The 20966-nt window shown below is 46.5% G+C and overlaps 2 protein-coding genes and 1 long non-coding RNA gene across 5 annotated transcripts in view; 1 reads left to right on the top strand and 2 right to left on the bottom strand.

Moving 5' to 3' along the window:
• Positions 1-2729: 2729 nt before the first annotated feature.
• Positions 2730-7429, top strand: Fabp6 (fatty acid binding protein 6). Its single transcript, NM_017098.2, is given in 4 exon segments — positions 2730-2836; positions 5288-5463; positions 6350-6439; positions 7313-7429. Coding segments are annotated over 4 exon segments (387 nt in total). The 5' UTR covers positions 2730-2769; the 3' UTR covers positions 7367-7429.
• Positions 7430-8450: 1021 nt separating this feature from the next.
• Positions 8451-9665, bottom strand: LOC134480675 (uncharacterized). The gene is made up of 2 exons (XR_015631192.1): positions 9394-9665; positions 8451-8696 (listed from the first exon to the last, which is right to left on the bottom strand). It is a non-coding gene; the product is annotated as an uncharacterized LOC134480675 (long non-coding RNA).
• Positions 9666-17608: 7943 nt separating this feature from the next.
• The window catches only part of Ccnjl (cyclin J-like), a 58087-nt gene continuing 54729 nt past the window's right edge, over positions 17609-20966 (bottom strand). For all 3 annotated transcript variants that reach the window (XM_087571595.1, NM_001037773.6, NM_001440091.1), the window contains 1 exon segment: positions 17609-19859. In XM_087571595.1, the coding sequence (XP_087427721.1) occupies positions 19436-19859 (424 nt within the window). In that variant the 3' untranslated portion in view covers positions 17609-19435.

The raw sequence follows: 20966 nt of genomic DNA, 5'->3' as shown, positions 1-20966 counted from the left end.
GGAAGGAATTTATTACCTTGTCCTGATTATGTGTGCACGTGTGTGTGTGTGTGTGTGTGTGTGTGTGTGTGTGTGTGTGTGTGCACATGTCACAGCACATGTCTACAAAAGGACATTACTCTCTTTTTATCATGTGGGGTCCTGGGGATTGAACTCAGGCCATCAGGTTTGGTGGCAAGGGCCTTCACCTTATGAACCATCTTGCTGCTGATCCCGTTTTATTATTTCTTAAATTAATCAATTATTATTTTTCAGAGACACTGTCTCACCCTACAGCACCAGCTGTCCTGGAATTCTGAATAATCCTCCTGCCTCAGTCTTCCAAGTTCTAAGATTACAGGCATGTACCACAATGCCCTTCTAGATATTAATATTTTAAATATGAGGCTGTTTTTGTGTGGTGTGGTGGCATACACCTTTAATCCCAGACCTGGGAGTCAGAGGTAGGCAGATCTTTGTGAGTGCAAGACCAGCCTGGTCTACAAAGTGTACACCCTGTCTCAGACTGTCCCAGGAAGAGCATGCTCAGTAATCCAACCTTTAAGTCTTTTTAAATTTGTTGTACAAAACAATAGGGGCAGGCTGGAGAGATGGCTGAGAGGTTGAGAGCACTGACTGCTCTTCCAGAGGTCCTGAGTTCAAACCCCAGCAACCACATGGTGGCTCATAACCATCTGTAATGAGACCTGGTGCCCTTTTCTGCCATGCAGGCAGAACACTGTGTGTATATAAATAAGAAAAACAATAGGGGTTTTGTACAACACATGGAGCTTTCCTATGTACTTCATTTTGATTGGTCCTTCCTTCCTCTCCTATGCTCTCTCCTCATCCTCCGTGCCCTCTTCCCCATGGCACCTTTTGCCCCCCAATATTTGCCCTTTCAATACTTCTCTGTTGTCTTTCCTACCCTCTCCCTTGGACTCTTTTTCTCCCTCATCATATGGGCCCCTTTCTTGCTTAAGAATTCATCCTTAGTCCTAACTTACCATCTGACATATCTACACCCAGAAGTATGAGTAATATTACTTAATTGTGTTAGAAGAAGATTCAAAACAACCCAAAGGTCCTGATAGAAAGTAAATTCTACATAGGATAGAATGTAATGGATGGATTGTGGAGATAGACCATTCCCATGGTAGGTAAGCTCTCTGCCACTGAGCTATTTAAAATGATAGAAACGCCAAATGTGTTGGTGTGTGCCTAGAGTCCCACCTTTTGGGAGGGTAAGGCAGAAGGATCAGGCAATTAAGGCCATCCTAGATTATGTAGGGAGCTTGAGGCTTGTCTGGGCTATGCAAAACTGTATCTCAAAAGAGAAAAACAAGCAGATAAAAAACAAAGAGGAAAACCTGGTTAGGATAAGCAAATCTATGATTGGAGACTGAAGACTGGTGTGTGTGTGTGTGTGTGTGTGTGTGTGTGTGTGTGTGTGTGTGTTTGTATGTGTGTGGCAAAGCTGACTTTCTATCAACTCAGGAAGCACCGAGTCAGTGAGGTGGCTCAGCAGAGAAAGATGTTTGCTGCCAGGTATCACCTGAATCTCTAAAATTTGGTTACGCACGCACACATATACACACACACACCATGGCACATGTGTAAGCACACACAAGAGAGAGACAGACAGATACATGAGAGACAGAAAGATGGAGAGAGACAGAGACAGACACATGAGAGATAGAAAGACAGAGACAGAGACAGACACTAAGAGAGACAGACAGACAGATACACGAGAGACAGAAAGATGGAGAGAGACAGAAAGACAGACAGACACATGAGAGACAGAAAGATGGAGAGAAACAGAGACAGACACATGAGAGATAGAAAGACGGAGACAGAGACAGACACAAAGAGAGACAGACAGACAGATAACACAAGAGACAGAAAGAGAGAGAGAGAGAGAGAGAGAGAGAGAGAGAGAGAGAGAGATTGAGAGAGAAAGACAAAGAGAGAGAACACTCCTGGTTTGGGAGTCAGCAGTGAGGTCACTTCTGCTTTGAATAGAAATGATGGGATCCCATAGAGAGGAGACCCCAGAACAGGAGAGTTTTTGTTTGCTTGGTTTTGGTTTGTCCCTGAAACAGGATCTTGCTCTGTAGCCCATTGTTTATTTGGCCTTATGACAATCCTCCTGCCTCAGCTTTCCAAGTACCAGGATTATCGGTGTGAACCACAGTGCCCAGGCAAAGCTTTGTAATTAACAGTAGTAACGGTGATGATTCTGACGAGGGCTTTTGCACTGCTACTTTTGTGTGGCCCAGGAACCACCCCACAAGCAAAGCTGGCATCTGTCACCCTAAAGACTTGAGCCCCGTATGTAAAGTGGCACCTATGACATCTAGCTTACAGACTGCACTTGTGTGCCTTGTGCCTGGAGGCTCCCTGGGAAAGGCTCATGCCTCCTTCTTCTGCATGGCCACGTACAGTTCAGTGCACAGTGCTTGGTGAACGGAGGCTGAGGGGAGCTCGGGGATGGGCAGAGGGTGGGATGAACAGAGAGGTGAATGACGCATTCTGTGGCCATCCTGGCCTTGGCCTGGCTGAGACTGGTAGTGGTATTGTAGGTGGTTTTCTCCAAGGTGAATAACCTTGGGGCTCCTGCCCACATCATAAAATATCAATCACCTCCCGGTTAGGGGCAGGACTGAGAAGTGGGGTGACTTTGGGGCTGAACCTTGGCAGTTGGCAGTGTTTATAAGCTGAGACTCCAGACTCCTCAGTACCAACCTTCTTCCTCAGCTGCCTCTCTGCTGCCAGCTCTCTCCCAGCACTATGGCCTTCACCGGCAAATACGAATTTGAAAGTGAGAAGAATTACGACGAGTTCATGAAGCGCCTGGGTGAGTGAACTTCTTTGTGTCCCTTCCCCAGGTCTGGCTGCTTATAACCAGCTTTGGGATAGGAACTCTATCTCTTGGGGTATATTAGGACAGAACTCATCCATCCATCCATCCATCCATCCATCCATCCATCCACCCACCCACCCACCCACCCACTCATCCACACTTTTGCTGAGCAAACACTCTGTTCTGTCTCTAAAGAGAATCAAAGCTGTAACACATCTTTTGATTTTAAAAGACTTGGAGAGTTTTAATATCTCTACTTCATGTTCAGAAGGCATGAGGCTCAGACAAGTTGCATCAACATTAAAGGCCACGTAGTAGCGATTGGTAAAGTGGAGATATTTATTCAAATGTTTATTACTGTTGCTGTTCTTGGAAGCAGGGTCTCATGTAGTCTAGGCTGGCCTCCAAATCACTATGCAGCTGAGAATGACTTTGAAGTCTTGATCCCTGGGATTACAGGCATATCCATACCTTGTTTTATGTAGTGCTGGGGACCAGGGCTTCGCTCATGTTAGGTCAGCACTGCATCGGTTGAGCCGTATCCCTACTCCTACTCAAAGTTATTGAATGTCTGCTACATGTAAAGCCTGTCCCAATATTTGGGTTTTATTTTTAAGTGCCATCTCTCCAGTCCACTGTCCCAATATTCTTGACAAGGCACCCCAGCATGATTTACCTAAGTCAGTGACAGAGGTCATTAACATTCAGACCCCTATCATGAATGGTGCCACTATATCCTGTTAGGGAGAGATGACCAAGGAGTTAATATAGAAACCAGGTTTAACAAGAAAATCCACATAGCTGACCAACAAACTTTCTTCCTTTACTGTATTGTTTTGGATACAGAGACCAGTTATTATTATTAATATTACTACTACTACTACTACTACTACTACTACTACTACTACTACTACTACTATTTTTCCTGCTCGCCTTTTGACAAGTGATCTGTTGTGAGTTGACCTTTGACACCTGTCAGTTGCGATGTGTCAAAAGGAAAGTAGATTTGACAGTCCTACTAACATTTCCGTGTACTAGCATTGAGGCCATGCAATTGTCAAGGATCAGGTGGAGCTCAGGTAGTAGACGGTCTGCCTAGCATGCATGAGACCCTGGTCCCATCACCAGCACTGCATAAGCTAGGCATTGTGGTGAGTGCCTATCATCCCAGCGTTCAGGAGACTGTGGAAGGAAGGCCAGAAGTCCAAGGTCATCCACAGCCCAGGGCACTCAGGCTGTTACAAAAAAAAGGAAGGACAGTGCCATGGGACTTGTGGTATCCTCTTGTGTCCTTTGTCCTTCTGTTGTGTCAGAGTGGCCCTGAGAGCAGAGCCCTGTCTCTCTGTCCCATAAGGCCTCGTGTACAGGCTGCCTTTTCTTCGGAGTCTTCATTTCGTGTGTGTGTGTGTGTGTGTGTGTGTGTGTGTGTGTGTGTGTGTGTGTGTGTTGTAAGATTTATTTATTTTATTTTATTTAAAGATTTATTATATATAAGTACACTGTAGCTGTCTTCAGACACACCAGAAGAGGGCATCAGATCTCATTACAGATGGTTGTGAGCCACCAGGTGGTGCTGGGAATTGAACTCAGGACGATTGGAAGAGCAGTCGGTGCTCCTAATCACTGAGCCATCTCTTCAGCCCTTATTTTTATTTTATATCTGTTAGAGTTTTGCCTGTATGTATGTAGTGCCTGGGTTCCCCAGACATCAGAAGAGGGCACTAGCTTCCTGACAACTGGAGGTATAGATGGCTGTAAATTGCCGTGTGGGTGCTGGGAACCGAATCCTGGTGCTCTGTAAGGGCAGTTAAGTGTTTTTAACTCTTGAGGCCTCTCTCCAGCCCCATGTCTTATAAAATAGAAGTATTAGAAGACGCAATCTGAAAGGTTGCATTCATTCTAAAACTTCCTGGGCTTGGTAAGTTTTTGCAATATTGATATATTACTGTAGATTTGCTATTATTTTTTTAATTAGGATTTTTTTATGTATATGAATGCTTTTCTCCTATATATGTCTGTTCACCAGTGTTACAGAAAGTTGTGAGGGGCCATGTGGGTGTTGGGAATTGAACCTAGGTCCTATGTAACAAGTGCTTTTAGCTGCTGAGCGATCTCCCCAGCCCCAGCCCCCACAATTTGCTGTTATTGAAGAGCACCAAGTAGTTGTGAGGAGCTGTGAGAGATACAACCACACTGAATTTAATGCTCACATCGGCTCTGAGAGCTGGACCTAACTGTCTTCATTTTGTGAGCGCAAACACAGTGAGACAGTGTTGTGTTCAAGCACCGGTCTCATGGCAGAACTGGGATTTGAAGCATGTTCCGTCTATGTCTCAGACACTGTATTCAGACCTGCAGGAAAAGACTGCCTCTCGGGAGAAAAATCTCCCTCCTCAAATCACAGGGTTGTAAGTGTGTGGTCTCTCTGTTTGTCACTGGGTCCAGGTCTTCCAGAAGATGTGATTGAAAGGGGACGTAACTTCAAGATCATCACAGAGGTCCAGCAGGATGGAGAGAACTTCACCTGGTCCCAGTCTTACTCTGGGGGCAACATCATGAGCAACAAGTTCACCATTGGCAAAGAATGTGAAATGCAGACCATGGGGGGCAAGAAGTTCAAGGTGAGAGACCCCTGGCCGTCCTTCCAGCCAGAAGTCAGCTTCTCTACTTCAGCTATGACCCCTCTGCTCCTCAGGTTGAGCCTTCAGCATAAAAAGCTTTCTTTCTTTCCTTCTTTCTTCCTTCCTTCCTTTCTTCCTAATTGGTTATTTTATTTATTTACATTTCAAATGCTGTCCTCTTCCCATGCAAACCTTTCTTACTTGGAAATTTAATGTTTCTGCTAGGTAATGGCTTCCTTCAGCAGGAAACACAACACCAAGATAGATACAAAGAGCTGGTATGCTGCTGGGTGTGGCGGTGCATATTAATCCCAGGACTTGGGGGACAGAGTTCCAGACCAATCTAGTCTACATAAGACAGCCAGGAATACACAGAGAAATACTGTCTCAAGGAATGAAAGAAAAAAAAGAAAGAAAAAAAAGGAAAAAAAAGCTGAGCATTTGCTGAACGTTTAACATAATTCACCTCAGACACTTACTTACTGAATAGTCTACCTACCTACCTGCCTAGCTGTCTACATACCTATCATCTCTTAATCTCTCATCTCTCTCTCTCCTATCTGTCCACGTATCTATCATTGAGGGTGGTGTGGTATAGGGGTTGTGTGGTATGGGGGTAGTGTTAGAGGCATACACTGTCATGAGCAGCTTTAAAAAAAAAATAAGAGTGCTGGGAATCTGAACTCCAGTCTCTATCCACTGAGCAATCTTCCCCCCACCCCTCCCTTCCCCTTGGTTTCGAGACCCTTGGGCAGGGCAGGCAATCATTTTGTCAACGGAGCCAGCCCTACAGGTGTTATTTTTAAAATCGACCTAAGCGATGCCAGAAAGGAATCATTAGGCCGTGACTAGAGGCTTCATATTCAATGCTCCCTCTCTCTCGTAGGCAACCGTGAAGATGGAGGGTGGCAAGGTGGTGGCAGACTTCCCCAACTATCACCAGACTTCGGAGGTCGTGGGTGACAAGTTGGTGGAGGTGAGTGTGCAAAGGTTCCTACTATTTCTATTTTTTTTTTTTTTCATTTTTTTTCGGAGCTGGGGACCGAACCCAGGACCTTGCGCTTGCTAGGCAAGCGCTCTACCACTGAGCTAAATCCCCAACCCCCCTACTATTTCTATTTTAAAGGGGCGCCTGCTGAGGCTCAGGGACAGCCCGTGGCTTGCCTCAGGTCACACAGCTAGTACACCATGGAGGCAAGACCAGCTGACTTCTGGAGGATGTTCTCAGCCTCTCCTAGAGGATATAGGGCATAAGGAAAAGAACCAAAGTTAGTGTCTTCTGCTCTGGGTGAAAACTGGCCCGTTGGAAGATTTGATGAGAGCACCTTTTGATTTGATTTGAATACTTTTCCGTGGTGAAATGTCAGTCTGTAGGTCTTGATTTGCAAAGCAATGTTCCCCAGCCTGAGGTGTGCAGGGAGAGCTGAGGGCAGGAGACATGGAGCAGCAGGTTTGTGTTCACAAGACTTAATCTTCAAACAATGAGCCAACCCTCAGTTTGCCCCTCTGTATAATGGGAACAACTGGGGCTCTTGGGAATTAGAGATGGAATAGTATGAAAAGGGGCCTGGCATGGAGTAGTCAAAAGGAGCAGTCATCACATAGAGGCTAACAGGTCTGCAGCCCATCACTCTTGCCCCTGCTCAGCCTTTTACCCCATTTTTCTGCCGCGTGACTCCCGTAACTGACAGGGAATCTAAGGCCCAGAAAGCAGTGTGCTTGCCTTGCATCCACCCAGGATTAGCAATGGTAGCTGGCCTTCCCTTCAGCTGTGCCCCTCGATCATGTCAGGGCCACCGCCTGAGGGAATACTCTGACTCCCTCCCTCTGATCTGGTTTCTTCTTTCAGATCTCCACCATCGGGGATGTGACCTACGAGCGTGTAAGCAAGAGGGTGGCTTGAGCCACCAGGCTGGGCTCTGAGGGACTGCAACCCATCAATAAAAGTGCACCATGGATCACCACTAACTCCAGAGTTTCTTTGTTTCTGGGAGTCTTAGGGCAGGCCCTGCCTGAATGGCAGTAAGAGGCTTCGAAGGCCAAAAGTTGGCCCTGAGATGCCTGAGGGGGCTGTCCCATGACACAGGGAGGTGTGAATGTTGAATGTGGGAGCAGTGCTCTGTCCTTGGGGGCAGCCACAGATGGAGCGCTGGGGCCCACTTCGGCCGACATCTTGTACCATCTGCCGCTGTGTTGTTGATAGGCTCCTTTAAGGGCCCAGTTTGGAGGCATGGCTGAGAGGGTAAGAGTGTTCAGCAAGCACGATGACTTGAGTTCAAATCTTTAGCACCTAAGTAAAAAGCTGGAGGTGGCTGTGCCTATACCTGTAACCCCGGCTCTGTCTGGAGTAGTGACTGGAGAATCTCTAAGGCTTCATGGGCTTCAGCCTACCTCCAGGTTCAGAGAGATATCCTGGTTCAAGGTAGTAAGGCAGACTTACGGAACAGAACTCCCCCCACCCTGTATCTTCCTGTGACTGCCATGCATGTGCACATGCTCCACACACGGATACACACACATATATGAGATTGCACTGTCTGCACAGCACAAATATCCTCTGAGCCAAACAACCGCAATCTTGGGGGGTTCAGCCATGCCCATGTGCAAAAGGATTATTGCAGCTGGCCTTGTTGACTGTTACACCCCCATGTGGTAGGGGCAGGGAGGGTCACAGGACCCTTAGAACCCAGCATAGCCTTACCACTTGTTGCATGCAATGCTGACTTAATTGCTTATAACTTCAGGGAGGAACTTCTAGGTCCTAGAAGACTAGGTAAAGAAGGCTCCATCTATGGCTATTCTGAAGCCCTCTGCTGGATAAGGCTTTCTAGGTGCAGCCTGTTGGGGGAGAAGTACCCACACCCCTGTAAGTAACCTGTGCACAGTAAGGCAGCCCAATAAACTCACTGGTTCCCTGGAGTGAACTTTGGCAGAATCGAGCCTTGGTTTGCTGTTGGGACCTGAGAAGGCATAATCATTGTTCGTGCTTCCCCTAAGAAGGGATTTTATTAACAGATGCACTTTGTCTGAGAAGGGTGACAGAATTTTCAACACAGGACAAGACTATCCTGACTCGTGGTGGGATGGTGGGGGTGGCAGTTCCACCATTAGGAAGGGCCTTGCTCTAGGATAGGGCAGCCACAGACTCTTCAGCACTTAGCCACGGAAGCCATTTCAGCTTGTCTGTGGGACAGCTGTCCTTCGGTGCCAGCATATCAACTGGTGAAGAGGCCCTGAGGACCGATGGGGGATAGAAGGAAATGGTAGTTTATGATACAGCAAAGGCTCACAGACACAGCGGGAGGGACTTCCCCAGATATCCTGGAATGGAATCTGGTGTCTGGGAGGAAGGCTGAGACAGGCTGACTCCATGACAGGCTTCAAATGAGCAAGTCAGGAGACTAGGCCTAAATTTCTGTTTCCTAGAACTGGACAAGTCCAGGTAAGACAGTAACTGGAAAAATCCCCTCAGGCAGCCAATCAGAAGCTGCCCTGCCACCTGGCCTGAGGCAAGGGCAGTCAGCAACGGTTTTGAGGCTCCCAGAGCCACAGTTTCCAGCCCACTAGCAATGGTTCTGGAGTGTCCCTAGATGTAGCGTCAACTAATTAAGATAAAGGTCACTTACTCTTCCCTGGAACTCCTCTAATGTGCTTTAAATTGGCTCTGCTAGCTCACTTGGGTGTCTCCATCTTGGTAAATGGAAGACCCTCCCCCTCCCCCCAGCATGCCGGATGTCTGCGCGCTCCAGAATAAAACGCTATTTGCTTTTGCAAACTATTTGAGTCCAGCGTATCATTCTTCGATGACTCGTGGACCCTTACACTGGGAAGCGTGGTCAGGACGGGGCTCACTCAGGGGTGGGGACTGAGCCATGGAGAAGTACTCTGATGCAGTGTTTGAGTTTAGCAGCTGGGTTGGTGCCTACTCACGGGAAACTGAGTCTGTCCAGGCATGGAGCAGAGCTGGCAGGCAGCCTGCCGGTCCCCTCACTACAGTGGGCCTGACCAGAGCACAGAACAGGCCTGTTTCCATCTCCTTCATTTGGAGTGTTTGCCACATCTGGGCATTCACTCGACTTCTTTTCATCCAGTAGTTTGTTGTTGTTGTTGTTGTTGTTGTCTTAATGAAGTATCATTTGTTTTTCCTGTGATGGAAACTGGAGGTCTCTTTTCTATACGGAAACGGAAGCTCATTTGCCGTTGGCAAAGCGGAAACTGTTAAAAGGTCAAAGGTGAGCGCTGTTGACGTGCAGGTGGGATTCTTTTACCTGTTCCCAACCCTGAGCCACTGCCTGCCTTTGTTTGTGAAAAGGGAGGTGGGGCCACGGCTGTGCCCACTGGGACGCTTGCTCCTAAGGCAGTGCAGTGGTACAGGCCTTCCTGGAAGAGGATGTGTTCCTACATGAGTTAACAGCTAGGCTTTGCGGCATGCTCCTGTCACCCTAATTACTTAAGAAGCTGAGGCAGGAGGATTGTAAGTACAAGAACTATATATAGTGCTTCTCCTAATGCTGCAACCCTTCAATACTGTTGTTCCTCCTGTTATGGCAACCCTTAACCATAAAATTATTTAGTTCCTATTTTATAACTACTTTTGCTACTGTTAACAAATATATGATATGCAGGATATCTGACATATCAGACCCCCAAAGTGGTCATGTTCTGCAGGTTGGGAACCACTGATACAGACTAGAGAGCCAGTCTGAAGTTCACCTGGGGCTAGAATGAGTTCAAGGCTAACCTGGACAACTTAATATGACCCTATCTAAAACCAGAAAGTACAAAGAGGACTGAGAATGGAGCCCAGAGGCAGAGAATTTGCCCAATCTGTATGAGGCCCTGGGTCCAATCTCCAACACTGAAAAGAAAAGGTTGAAAAATGTAGGTGCACCAAGATCATCTTGGATATACAAACACTGCATGGAAGACATAGGAAAGAGAGTTTAGTTGAGCATGGTGGCACATGCCTTTAATCCCAGCACCGAGAAGTAGAAGTAGGCAGATCTCTGTGGGTTTGAGGCTAGTCTAGCCTACAAAGCAAACGTCAGGCCAGCCAAGGATACAAAACAAGATCCTGTCTTAAAGAAAAAAGTTGGAGGCTGGAGAGATGGCTCAGCGGGTAAGAGCACTGATTGCTCTTCCAGAGGTCCTGAGTTCAATTCCCAACAACCACATGGTGGCTCACAAACATCTGTAATGGGATCTGAGGCCCTCTTCTGGCATCTGTGAAGACAGTGTACCCACGTCCATAAAATAAATACATCTTTAAAAAAGAAAAAAGAAAAAAAAAGTTAACCCAGAACCTATGTAGCATCTGTCTTGTAGTACAGGCAATTACCCGAGTGGTCCTTAAGGTGCTTCTCCCTCATGTAATCTCTAGTCTTGCTTGCAAAGATTCCTTGGCTTGGACAGAGGTCTGCCCTGTTCACTGACAGCGTCCCCTGCAGCGTCCCCTGCATCTCTCCTTGCTCCACCAAGGCTCTGACCATCTTTTCAAGAACAGGGTTGCAGTCACCCCGCCCTGGCCAGAACCCCGTGAATTCCATCGTTTTGCCAAGACTTACTACTAATTAAGTGAGCTAGGTAAGCGTTAAGTGAAAGGAGTAGCAAGGCTGTTTCCCCTCCAGACTGAATAATTACTCGTAGTGGGCCTGAACCGTAAGCTGTGGAATAACAGAGTTAACCATAATTAGGCTGAAAATTGTAAAAGGGACAGGGAGGAAGGGAGGAAGGAAGGGAGGAGAGAGAGCCCAGGGAGGAAGCCAAGAAAGGAGGGAGTAGGGACAGAGGGACAGAGGGCAGGAGACAGAGGATAGGAAGGTAGGGGAGAGTTCATCCCTGTCATTGATTCAAAGACAAACTCAAGGGTTGGTGAAATGGCATAGCTGGTAATGTGGCTATGCTGAAAAGCTTGAGGACCTGAGTTCGAATCCCCATAGAACCCTAAAAGCCAGGGATGGTGGCATATGCCAGGAACCAGAATGCTAGGTGGGTAGAGATAGGCGGATCCCTGAAACTCAGTGGCTCTGCTAACTTAGATGAGTCAGTGACCTCAGGTTCAAGAGACTTTATCTCAAAAATACAGGCAGTTAACCAAACTCAATGACTAGACAACTTAATGAACTGACATAGTTAGAATTGGCATTCAATTTAAAAAAAAGGTGTGTGTTATTTTATTTATTTCCAAGTTTCTAAAAAAAAAAAAAAAGCAACCAAACAAATAAACAAAAGCAACGATACCTAATATTGAACTCTGGGCTCCACATGCATAACCTTACACATATGCATGTGCAGTTAGTACACAGGTACCACACACACACACACACACACACACACACACACACACACACCCCAAAATAAATTAAACAAGTTGACAGAGAGGGAGGCAGTCTTAAGTCTGTATCTTGAGTGTCCCAGACTCAGGAAATGTGTAATCAAACAACCTTAGCTCTTGACTAAAATACATTACACAGATAGAGAAACTGGTTCAGAGAGGGGTAGACATCTGCCTAAGGGCATAGAGCAGGAATCCAGGCGAGCCTGAGAATATGTGGGGCTGGGCTTCCTCCCCTGAGTGAGAGCACAGTTTCTCAGGCATATGGAGTGAGGGACCAAGGGCAAAGTGTCACCTTGCAAGCCTGCGAGCAGGTAAGTGGTTCAGATCTTCTACACTGGAGTTCAAGTCCCTCTTCCACACTGCCAGGGGTCAAGACCCTCTTTTGTCACCCAGTAGCTGTGCCTCCTTTCCTGAAACCACCTTTTCTCTGAGCCCATTTCTCCAGCTGTAAGTGGGGCCACAGGTGAACTTACCCTAATAGAGTTGCACATCCATTGTCACAGCCACCATTCTCAAGTCAGTGTTACTAGCCTCTGCCACTAGCTTCTAAGTCACGTGGGAGCATCACTGGACCTCGTTGAACATCATTTAGCTCACCTTGTCCCTGGGTTAAAAGGGGTTAGCAAAGCCTTGTCTTTTTTAGCCATAGACAGGTTCAGGCCACGGGGTTTCAATTCCCCATGGTTCTTTCCTTTATTGTTCCACCCAGCAAATTTTTCTGTGCCCTGATTTATTATTGTTGTTATTATTTATTTTTTTGAGACAGGGTCTCACTATGTAACCTTGACTGGCCTTGAAGTCCCAGTGACCACCTGCCTCTGTCTCCCAAGTGCTGGGATTAAAGGCGTGTGCCACCATGCCTAGGAACAGCTCCTTCTTCTGAGGGTTCCTAAAATGGTTATGAGGAATCTTAGTCAGGGCCTGGAGCAGAGTAAATGCTTAGCTACCACCAGTTGCTGTGACCCCTGCCACCATCACCAGTTGTACTGAAAGGAGGTTGCTCAAGCCTCAATTTTTTTTTTTAAAGTAAGAGGTTTCCACAACAAATTCAAGATAAAATAGACAACAGATCTGAGATTTCTAACAGCCTTTGCCCAATCTGATGGTTTGTATATACTTGGCCCAGGGAGTGGCACTATTAGAAGGTGTGGCCTTGTTGGAGTTGGTGTGTCACTGTGGGCATAGGCTTAAGACCCTCACCCTAGTTACCTGGAAGTCAGTATTCTGCTAGCAGCCTTCAGATCAAGATGTAGAACTCTCAACTGTGCCTGCACCATTCCTGCCTTGATGATAATGGACTGAACCTCTGAACCTCTAAGCCAGCCCTAGTTAAATGATGTCCTTTATAAGGCTTGCATTGGTCACAGTGTCTCTTCACAGCAATAAAACCCTAAGGCACCCACGTTGCCTTGGGATAATTCTCTGTAGCCTTTACACTGTGCATGCTGGCATGCCAACATTACCAATAAATATTACTGAAATATTTCAACTCAGATTCCAGACTATTTTATAGATTGCAATGTTTGTCTGGTACATACAAGATTTCTTACTCTTATACAAACATAACGGTTCAGTTATGAGATGAGATGCAAAGGCACGCAATATCTTCCCATTCTTCATCATGTATCAAATTAGTGTATCTTTGGATGTATCCTGTTAGAATGTTCGATCTTTTTGCTCTGTTTTGGTTTTGTTTGGAGACAAGAGTTTTCTGTGTAACAGTCCTGGCTGTCCTGCAACTTGTTTTGTAGACTAGCCTGGTCTGAAAGAGATCCACCTGCCTCTGACTCCTAAGTGCTAGGATTAAAGATGTGTTACTATGTACAGTAGAATGTTTTAACTTTTAAAAAAAATTACATTTGTTTATGGATTGGTTGTAACAAGGTATCTAGCCCAGGCTCGTCTCAAACTCACTGTATCAAAGATGCCAGTATGTTCTGTAGTATGAAATGTTCAGCCAAAATCTTAGCTCTTTATGTAAACATTCTAAAAGGCATATCTATCTCATCAGTATGCAAATCTGCTTTCTTTAATAAGTGCTAAATTTTATGTATTTAGAATTGTTTTGAAATGAATATGGTCTAATATCAGTAAACATTTGATTTGTATGCTTATTCTATATCCCTATATATCCTGGTCATAAAAAAAAAAAATTATTGGGCTGGAGAGATGGCTCAGTGGTTAAGAGCACCCGACTGCTCTTCCAGAGGTCATGAGTTCAATTCCCAGCAACCACATGCTGGCTCACAACCATCTGTAAAGAGATCTGATGCCCTCTTCTGGTGCATCTGAAGACAGCTACGGTGTACTTATATATATAATAAATAAAATAAATCTTTAAAAAAAATTCTTGTGTGGAAAGGACTTGTGAGCAGCAGACAGGATAGTTCAAAAGTTCGAGCTTAGGGCATCACTGTTACACCAAGGAGATAGTAAGCAGAGCATCTTTGGTGGTTTGATGCAAATACAGGAATAATGAGAATTCAAGGGCACTGCAGAATCCATTTCCAATGTAAGCCAAGACATCAAGCACCCTTCTCAACCCCAGAATACAGCCATTTGCAGAGAGTCCATCCTTTGCCACGGAGGACTGTACTCTGCATGTAGTATGTTCAGCAGCACCAAATATTCCTTTGGTTCCCAATGTGACCTTGGCTGCAGTTCGTTGGCACAATAGGCAAGGAGCCCGTTGCATGGGGATGAAGTGAGAACACTTTAGATGATTAGTCAAATAGCTTTGCAGTCAGGGACCAGGCATATTTACAGTATGAGCCCAGAAGGAAGCAAGTTCTCCTTGGAAAGGAGTCTGGATGTTGCAACCCTCCACAGAGCTCAGCTAAGTGAAAGAAATACTGTATGGGACCAAGGTGGGGTTTTTGGTTTGTTCGTGGAGATCTCCACTCACCAGTCTCCCCAGGGCTAAGACTACAGATGTGTATGTCCATGCCTAGCTAGCTGTACAACAGAGAAGCTGAGAACTCACGAGGTCTAGATATACATTCTCCAATGAGCATGGCAGTCAGGCCTTGTATATTTAACCATCCCTAGATTTCTGAAAAATTCTCCCATCTGTCCTATGAGGAAGCTGACTAAACATGCAGATTCTGGGCCCCATCTTTCTTAGGAAAGACTCAAGGTCATTCTGTACCTTGCTCAGGTTTGATCTGCTGCATTCAACCAGACAGCCATTGTGAGCTTTTAAGGCCACTTCTGTGTGCGTGCGCCCGAGTGTGTGTTTTAATAGAGTTCCAATATGTAGCCCTGGCACTATGTAAACTAGGTTGGCTTCAGATCCAACAAATCAGCCTGCCTGCTGGGATTAAAGTTGTGTATGTGCGTGCACACTATGCATGACGCCATCTCGGCTTTTTAACCTTTTCTAGTCATGATCTGGTGTGGCAACAAAGTCTAAACAGAGTATCCATGTCTGGAAGAAAACAGTTGCTCTTTCTGCTTGAAAGCTAGGGCTGTGACTCTGTCACTCAGCTTTGCCTAGAGCTCATACAAGGCCAAAAGTTCAATGGTCTCCATGGTAACAAATGGGGAATAAAGCCCAGGAAAGATGTGTCCAAAGAGAATTCATTACTCTTCATACACTCAATTTATGTTATCTAAGTCCCCTAAACCCAGAGTTCCTTGTCTTGATGGGTCTTGTGTACAGTGTGAGTTCTGTTCCAGCTCTGTACCAAGACATGGTTCCTGAATGACATCCTCAGTCTGGTCTTAATCTTCATGCCTTAGAATATCACCCAGCAAGACATCTGTGCTGGGTGAAGACCCCTTGACCCCTCATGACAGCAGCACTCATAATGGTTTTCCTGCAGTACAGAGCAGAGCGGCTGAGAGAGTAGACTGTGACACTCCACCATGGTGGAGACTGTAGTCCATAATTCTACCATACACATCATAGTTTTGAACTAAGGTCTCACAGTGTAGCTCAGACTCACCTAGAATCTTCCTGCCTCTACACACTGAGTGATAAGATGGCAGGCCTAGGCCACCATGGATAGCTTGGTTTTTACCTTTAAAAAAAAAAACTTATGTGTGATATATGTGTTTCTGCAAGTGTACCCATGTCATGGCATGTGTGGGGATCAGAGGGCAACCTTTGACATTGGTCCTTGCTTGAGACTAGGTCTCTTCTTGCTGCTGCATATGCCAGACTAGAGCATACGAAGAGTCTTTCCTCCAACCCCCATCTTGCTGTACAAGTGCTGGGATCACAGATGTCCAACACTGTATCTGGCACATAAAGACGTGCATTCTGGAGATCTGGCCTCAGGTTTTCACCCTTGTGAGGCAAGCACCATACCCACATAGCCGTCTTCTCTGCCTTTCGCTTTCCCTTTCTTCTTTCTCTCTTTGCCCTTTCCACCTTTTGTGGTACTGGGGATTACAACCAGACCTCTGTGCATGGTAGCTAAGTACTCCCAGCCCAGCCACTGAGCTACATTCTCAGCCCTTGAAAGGTGTCTTAGGTAAGCAGTGTCCTCCTGCATCTGTCTTTGCTACTTGGGAGGCCAAGATGAGAAGGTCAGTTGAATCCAGGTATTCAAAGCCAGCCTGGGCAACATAGTCTGCTGTTACCACAAACAAAATGCAATTATTGTTATAATGAATAGCAGGTCCATCTTATATTTGAGGAGCTGCGTAATAACCACCACCATTTTAAGGATACTGGCCTTGATGCACATTCTATTGTTGATCATGAGACCCCAGCAGGCAAGTGTGGTCACCACCCCCGTTTTACTATGTAAGAAGAAGACAGGTTAGGAGAGGCTGGCCAATTGTCTCGCAGCAGCTACTAACTATAGCTAATTATGCAGGTTCGCTCTGTGAGACTGTGGTGCCATTATTTAATAGAAAACTAATCCAGGCGTTGCTGTGATGATTTTTCTCCCCCAATGTTATCATGTGTGACTTCAAGAACAGCAGGTGAATGGGGTCCCAGTGAACTAGCTAAAGTCTAAGAACAATGGTTAAAAGTTTCCCAGAAGAGAAATGTGGTCTCAAGGTTGCAACAAAGAAATGTCTCAAGTTCCTGGCTTGATGGCCAACCCTGCAAAGTTTAGAGCTCACTGCTATAGCATATCAACTGCTACCTGATGGCAGGAGGTCTAAGAATTCTGGGTTTGCCGACTTCCATAGCTGTGTGTGTCAATTCCTTGCAGCAAATGTATTATTGGTTTGGGTTTGGAGAGCAATGGCGGATGCAGGAGAGCAGGTTGGGAGGTCAAGCCCTACTCATTCTTCTGCCCAGGGAAGGCCAGTTCCTGCTTAGAGGGAAGGACTCGGGTCCAGAGGCCTTGGTCTTGCTGCTGACAGCTCCAAATCTTGTAAAAGGTCCCTCACAGGCTCGTGTGTTCAAACACTTGGTCCTCAGCTGGTGGTCTTGTCTTGGGAGGTTGTGGAACCTTCTGTACTTGGGACCTAGCTGGAGGGAGTAGATCTCTAGGGACCCGGCCTTGACAATGACTGCCTGGCTCTACTCCCCATTCCATTTCTGCTCCTGATCCATGGAGACATGAGCAAACAACCTTCTGCTATCACAAACCACAGCTATCACAAACTCCACTTGCCCTGCACCATGGCTTCTCTGCCACGGCGGACTGCATGTCAAACCATGAGCTAAAATAAACATTTTTCTCCTGTAGGTTGCTTTATTGGGTCATTTTGTCACAGACATGAGAAAGCTCACAAACCTCTTGATCTCTCTTACCTCTCACCCAAAGGAGACTCTCACTGAGGTTGAGTAGAGAGGTGGGGGAGGGTTGACCTGCTAAGACATGTCCAGACAAAGGCAGCGGAGACCAAGAGCAGGTGATGTGTTTATTGAAGGACATCTGATCCTGAGAATCAGGCTAGTTCTGGGGCTCCCGTGGAGATACTTCTCTCAAAAGCCCCAGCCCAGAATAGACAGATATAACAGACTCCAAATCAGTTGCATATAAATACAGAGGCTGGTGGAGGAGGTGGAGGGGGAGGAGCCAAAACATACACACACACACATACAAATAACAAACGAATGTGCAGGTTCCTATGCTAATAGAGAAAATGACAGCCTCCAGCTCTTTCCTTGTTCTGTTTCCATGAGACATTCATCTGCTTAGAAAAGCCCTGTCACTGTTAAATCCGACTCAGTAGCATGTGGCCACCTTCCCGGCAGTCCCTGCTAGGGTCTCTTGGATCAGAAAATGTGTCAAAGCCGGGAGACTAGGTGTGGTGGCAAACATGGGAGGCTAAAGCAGGAGGATCAGGAGTTCAAGGCCAGCTTTGGCTATGCACTAAGTTTGAGGGTAGCCTTAGCTACATCTGATCATCTCAAAAAAAAAAAAAAATCTCCTGGCAAAGTAAAAGAAAACAAAAACCAACTGAAACAAAATTACAATTTTTGTTTCTGTGGTCTTTTGCACCTCCCTTCCAATTCTGATGGGTGAACAGCAAATCCCCTGACCAGAAAACAACAACAGCAATAACAACAACAAAAAAAAGACCGCAAGCACAAGAACATCTTAAGCACAGGCTGTGAGTCACAATCATAACATATTGCACACGGTGACGGTGTTCCTGAGCCCTTGCACTGCAGATCCCAGACATGGGCTTTTGCTCCAGCAGTCTCTTGCCTATCCATGCTGGTGTCACATACCCCATTTGTCCCCCCACTTTTATAACAGTCCACAGCATGATTAATTATCGGCCAAACTCAAAGCTGGGATCGGTTTAAGAACTATGAGCATGTGGTGGAGGGAAGTGAGGACCAGTTCAAACCTTTGTCTTCCTCTCAACAACATTCCCCCACCAGGGGGCAGTAATCCAAGTCCAACAGGAGAACACTAGCATCCCAGGGGTGGACTCTTCCAGACGGGGAGGGGTGGCATCCTCATCCTCGCTGTTGTTATCCACCAGTTGGTCCCGAGTTGGGTTAATAAAAGATACAGCCTCGTGTGGGACAGACAGTGAGGCAATTAAAACTTTTTGCTCCTACGGAATTTTCAAGTATCACAAAAATCCCTGACACGGTATGTAAACAAGATGATTTTTTGCAGGATAGAAAGCTAGATTGTTCCAGGAAGCAGCAGCATGTGGAATATCTAGAAGAATGAAAAGATCGGGGGTTCAAATACAGAGGGCAAGATAGCTGCTCACTGGGCCCCGTGGGGTCAGTGCTCGGCATAAACACTGGCCATGGGGCCCATGGAGCAGAGCTAGGGAGTGAAGAACACTCAGGATGGATCTTCTAGGGACATAGACAAACGTGCCAGGTGCCCCTTCTTTTTCAGTGGCATAGCTGTGAAAAGTAGTCTTTGAGAAGCCCAGATGTAGTACTGATCTGTATGCAGTCCTCAAATTCCAGTCTGATACGCTCCATTGGATCCCCCAGCTCAAGGGAATGGTCACAGAGCCATGTCTTTGTCCTCCAAGCACACATGAAAGAGGTTTCCCAGAGAGACCCTGTTGGGTGAGATATGTCCCTGGATGTTTTGTTTTGTTGGTTTCTTCTTTTTTTAAAAAAAAGCACAGACCCTCTCTATTGAAAGATACTAGGTTCTTTGCCTCACCTGGACTAGTTCTCTTCTTAGGTATTTACTTCCTTGGTCGGGTCTTCCAGGATTCTCCCTATGGTCCAATTGTGGCCTAGCTGTCAAAACAGCCTGTGGGGAACATATGGCTCCCGCTGAAGTAGCTGCTTCCGTAGGTGGCAGTAAGGCAGTGCCTGGGTTCAGCTGCTATGGCCATCTGCATGCTAAGGGATGCAGGAACGGGCACAGGACACATATCCAAGGGCTGAAGGGTTGGGTATGGCGTGTGGAGGGATGGACCAGTGTCTCCTGAGAGCAGGGTCCCTGAGCGGTGGGCCTGCAACGAGTCCCGATATGCCAAGCACAAGTCCTGCGCTGGACTCTGGAACTGGGCTAGTGTTGTTGGCGGTGGCTGGCTGAGAGAAGGGTAGGTGGGTGGTTGGAACAGCACTTGGGTGGGAGCTGATGATGAGCTGGGCACCATGGCCAGTGCCTGGCTCTTGACTGCAACGGCATCCTTGAGGACATTGTCATATGCTCTAAAAAGGAAAAGGCTCAAGTGAGTTTTGGAGATCAAAGGTCACTAGACACCTACTTAACTTCCTCAGTAAGTGTGACAGTGCTATACCACTCTGTGATGACACATTGTAACACAGCCACAGCTATTTACTGGACTAGACTCAGGCTCCAAGTCTTAGCTTGCAGCTGTTTCTGTCCTTAAACCTCTCTGATCCTGTGCAAGATCAGTCAAACTTGTCCCTGCAGCCCCTGTACCAATACATCTTGGCTGCTAAAGTCTCAGGTAATTTGGGTCCCACCTGCTTCTGATCATTCCGCATCCCAGCACTTGGCAGAGTATCATCACTACTTTTTAGGTTCTTCTGGGCCAGCTCCATCCCCAGCTGGATGAATCTTTAGCAGACTGAGGTCTGGAAAACTTCATTTGAATAAAGAGGACACACCGGGCAGTTTTTTGTTGTCCCACCCCCTCCCCCAACTCCCATCTCAAACAAACCTTTTTGCAAAAGTACAATTAGAGTCATCTGCAAGAAAGAAACGTGTGGAGTCTGCAACTTGTTTGAGCAAGGATTTTCCAGGGTGACAGTCAACAATGACAAGCAACATGGGCCTGGTGGCTGATACTGGTCATCAGTGGTCAAAACAGGTTGTGTTTTGACTTGGGGACTTTGTTTGTTTGTTTGAGACAGGGTGTCTCTGTGTAGCCCTGGCTGTCCTAGAACTTGGTTGGCCTTGAACTCAGAGATCTGCCTGCCTCTGCCTCCCAGTGCTAGCATTAAAGATGCGCACTACCATCACCTGGCTTGACTTGGGCACTTCCAAAAGTGTACAGTTAAAGAAAGACTCAGCCTAGGGAGCAGGGCTAACACCTTACAGTGGAGCTCCGGTAGCACAGCAAAACTGCTGGCATTGGGACATCAAGAGGTGGCTCTTTGGGGACTGTCAGTCAGGCCATCATACAGAGGTTGTCACTACCTGCTGGTGGAAGACGGAGCTAGCCACTCAAGGGCTATTCTGTTCTGTCTGTACGCCTGATAGCTATTATTGATCTCTTTGGCTGCCAATCTCTATCTCACAGTGGTAGATCTAAAATGACTCTTGACCCTTTAAAAGAGGCTGTAATCCCT

The sequence above is a fragment of the Rattus norvegicus genome, chromosome 10, assembly GCF_021556685.1.
Source record: "Rattus norvegicus strain SHRSP/BbbUtx chromosome 10, alternate assembly SHRSP_T2T, whole genome shotgun sequence".
NCBI classification, from domain to species: Eukaryota; Metazoa; Chordata; class Mammalia; order Rodentia; family Muridae; genus Rattus; species Rattus norvegicus.
Note: the sequence above shows the minus strand (reverse complement) of the source record. Positions and strands in the feature narration are given on the sequence as shown.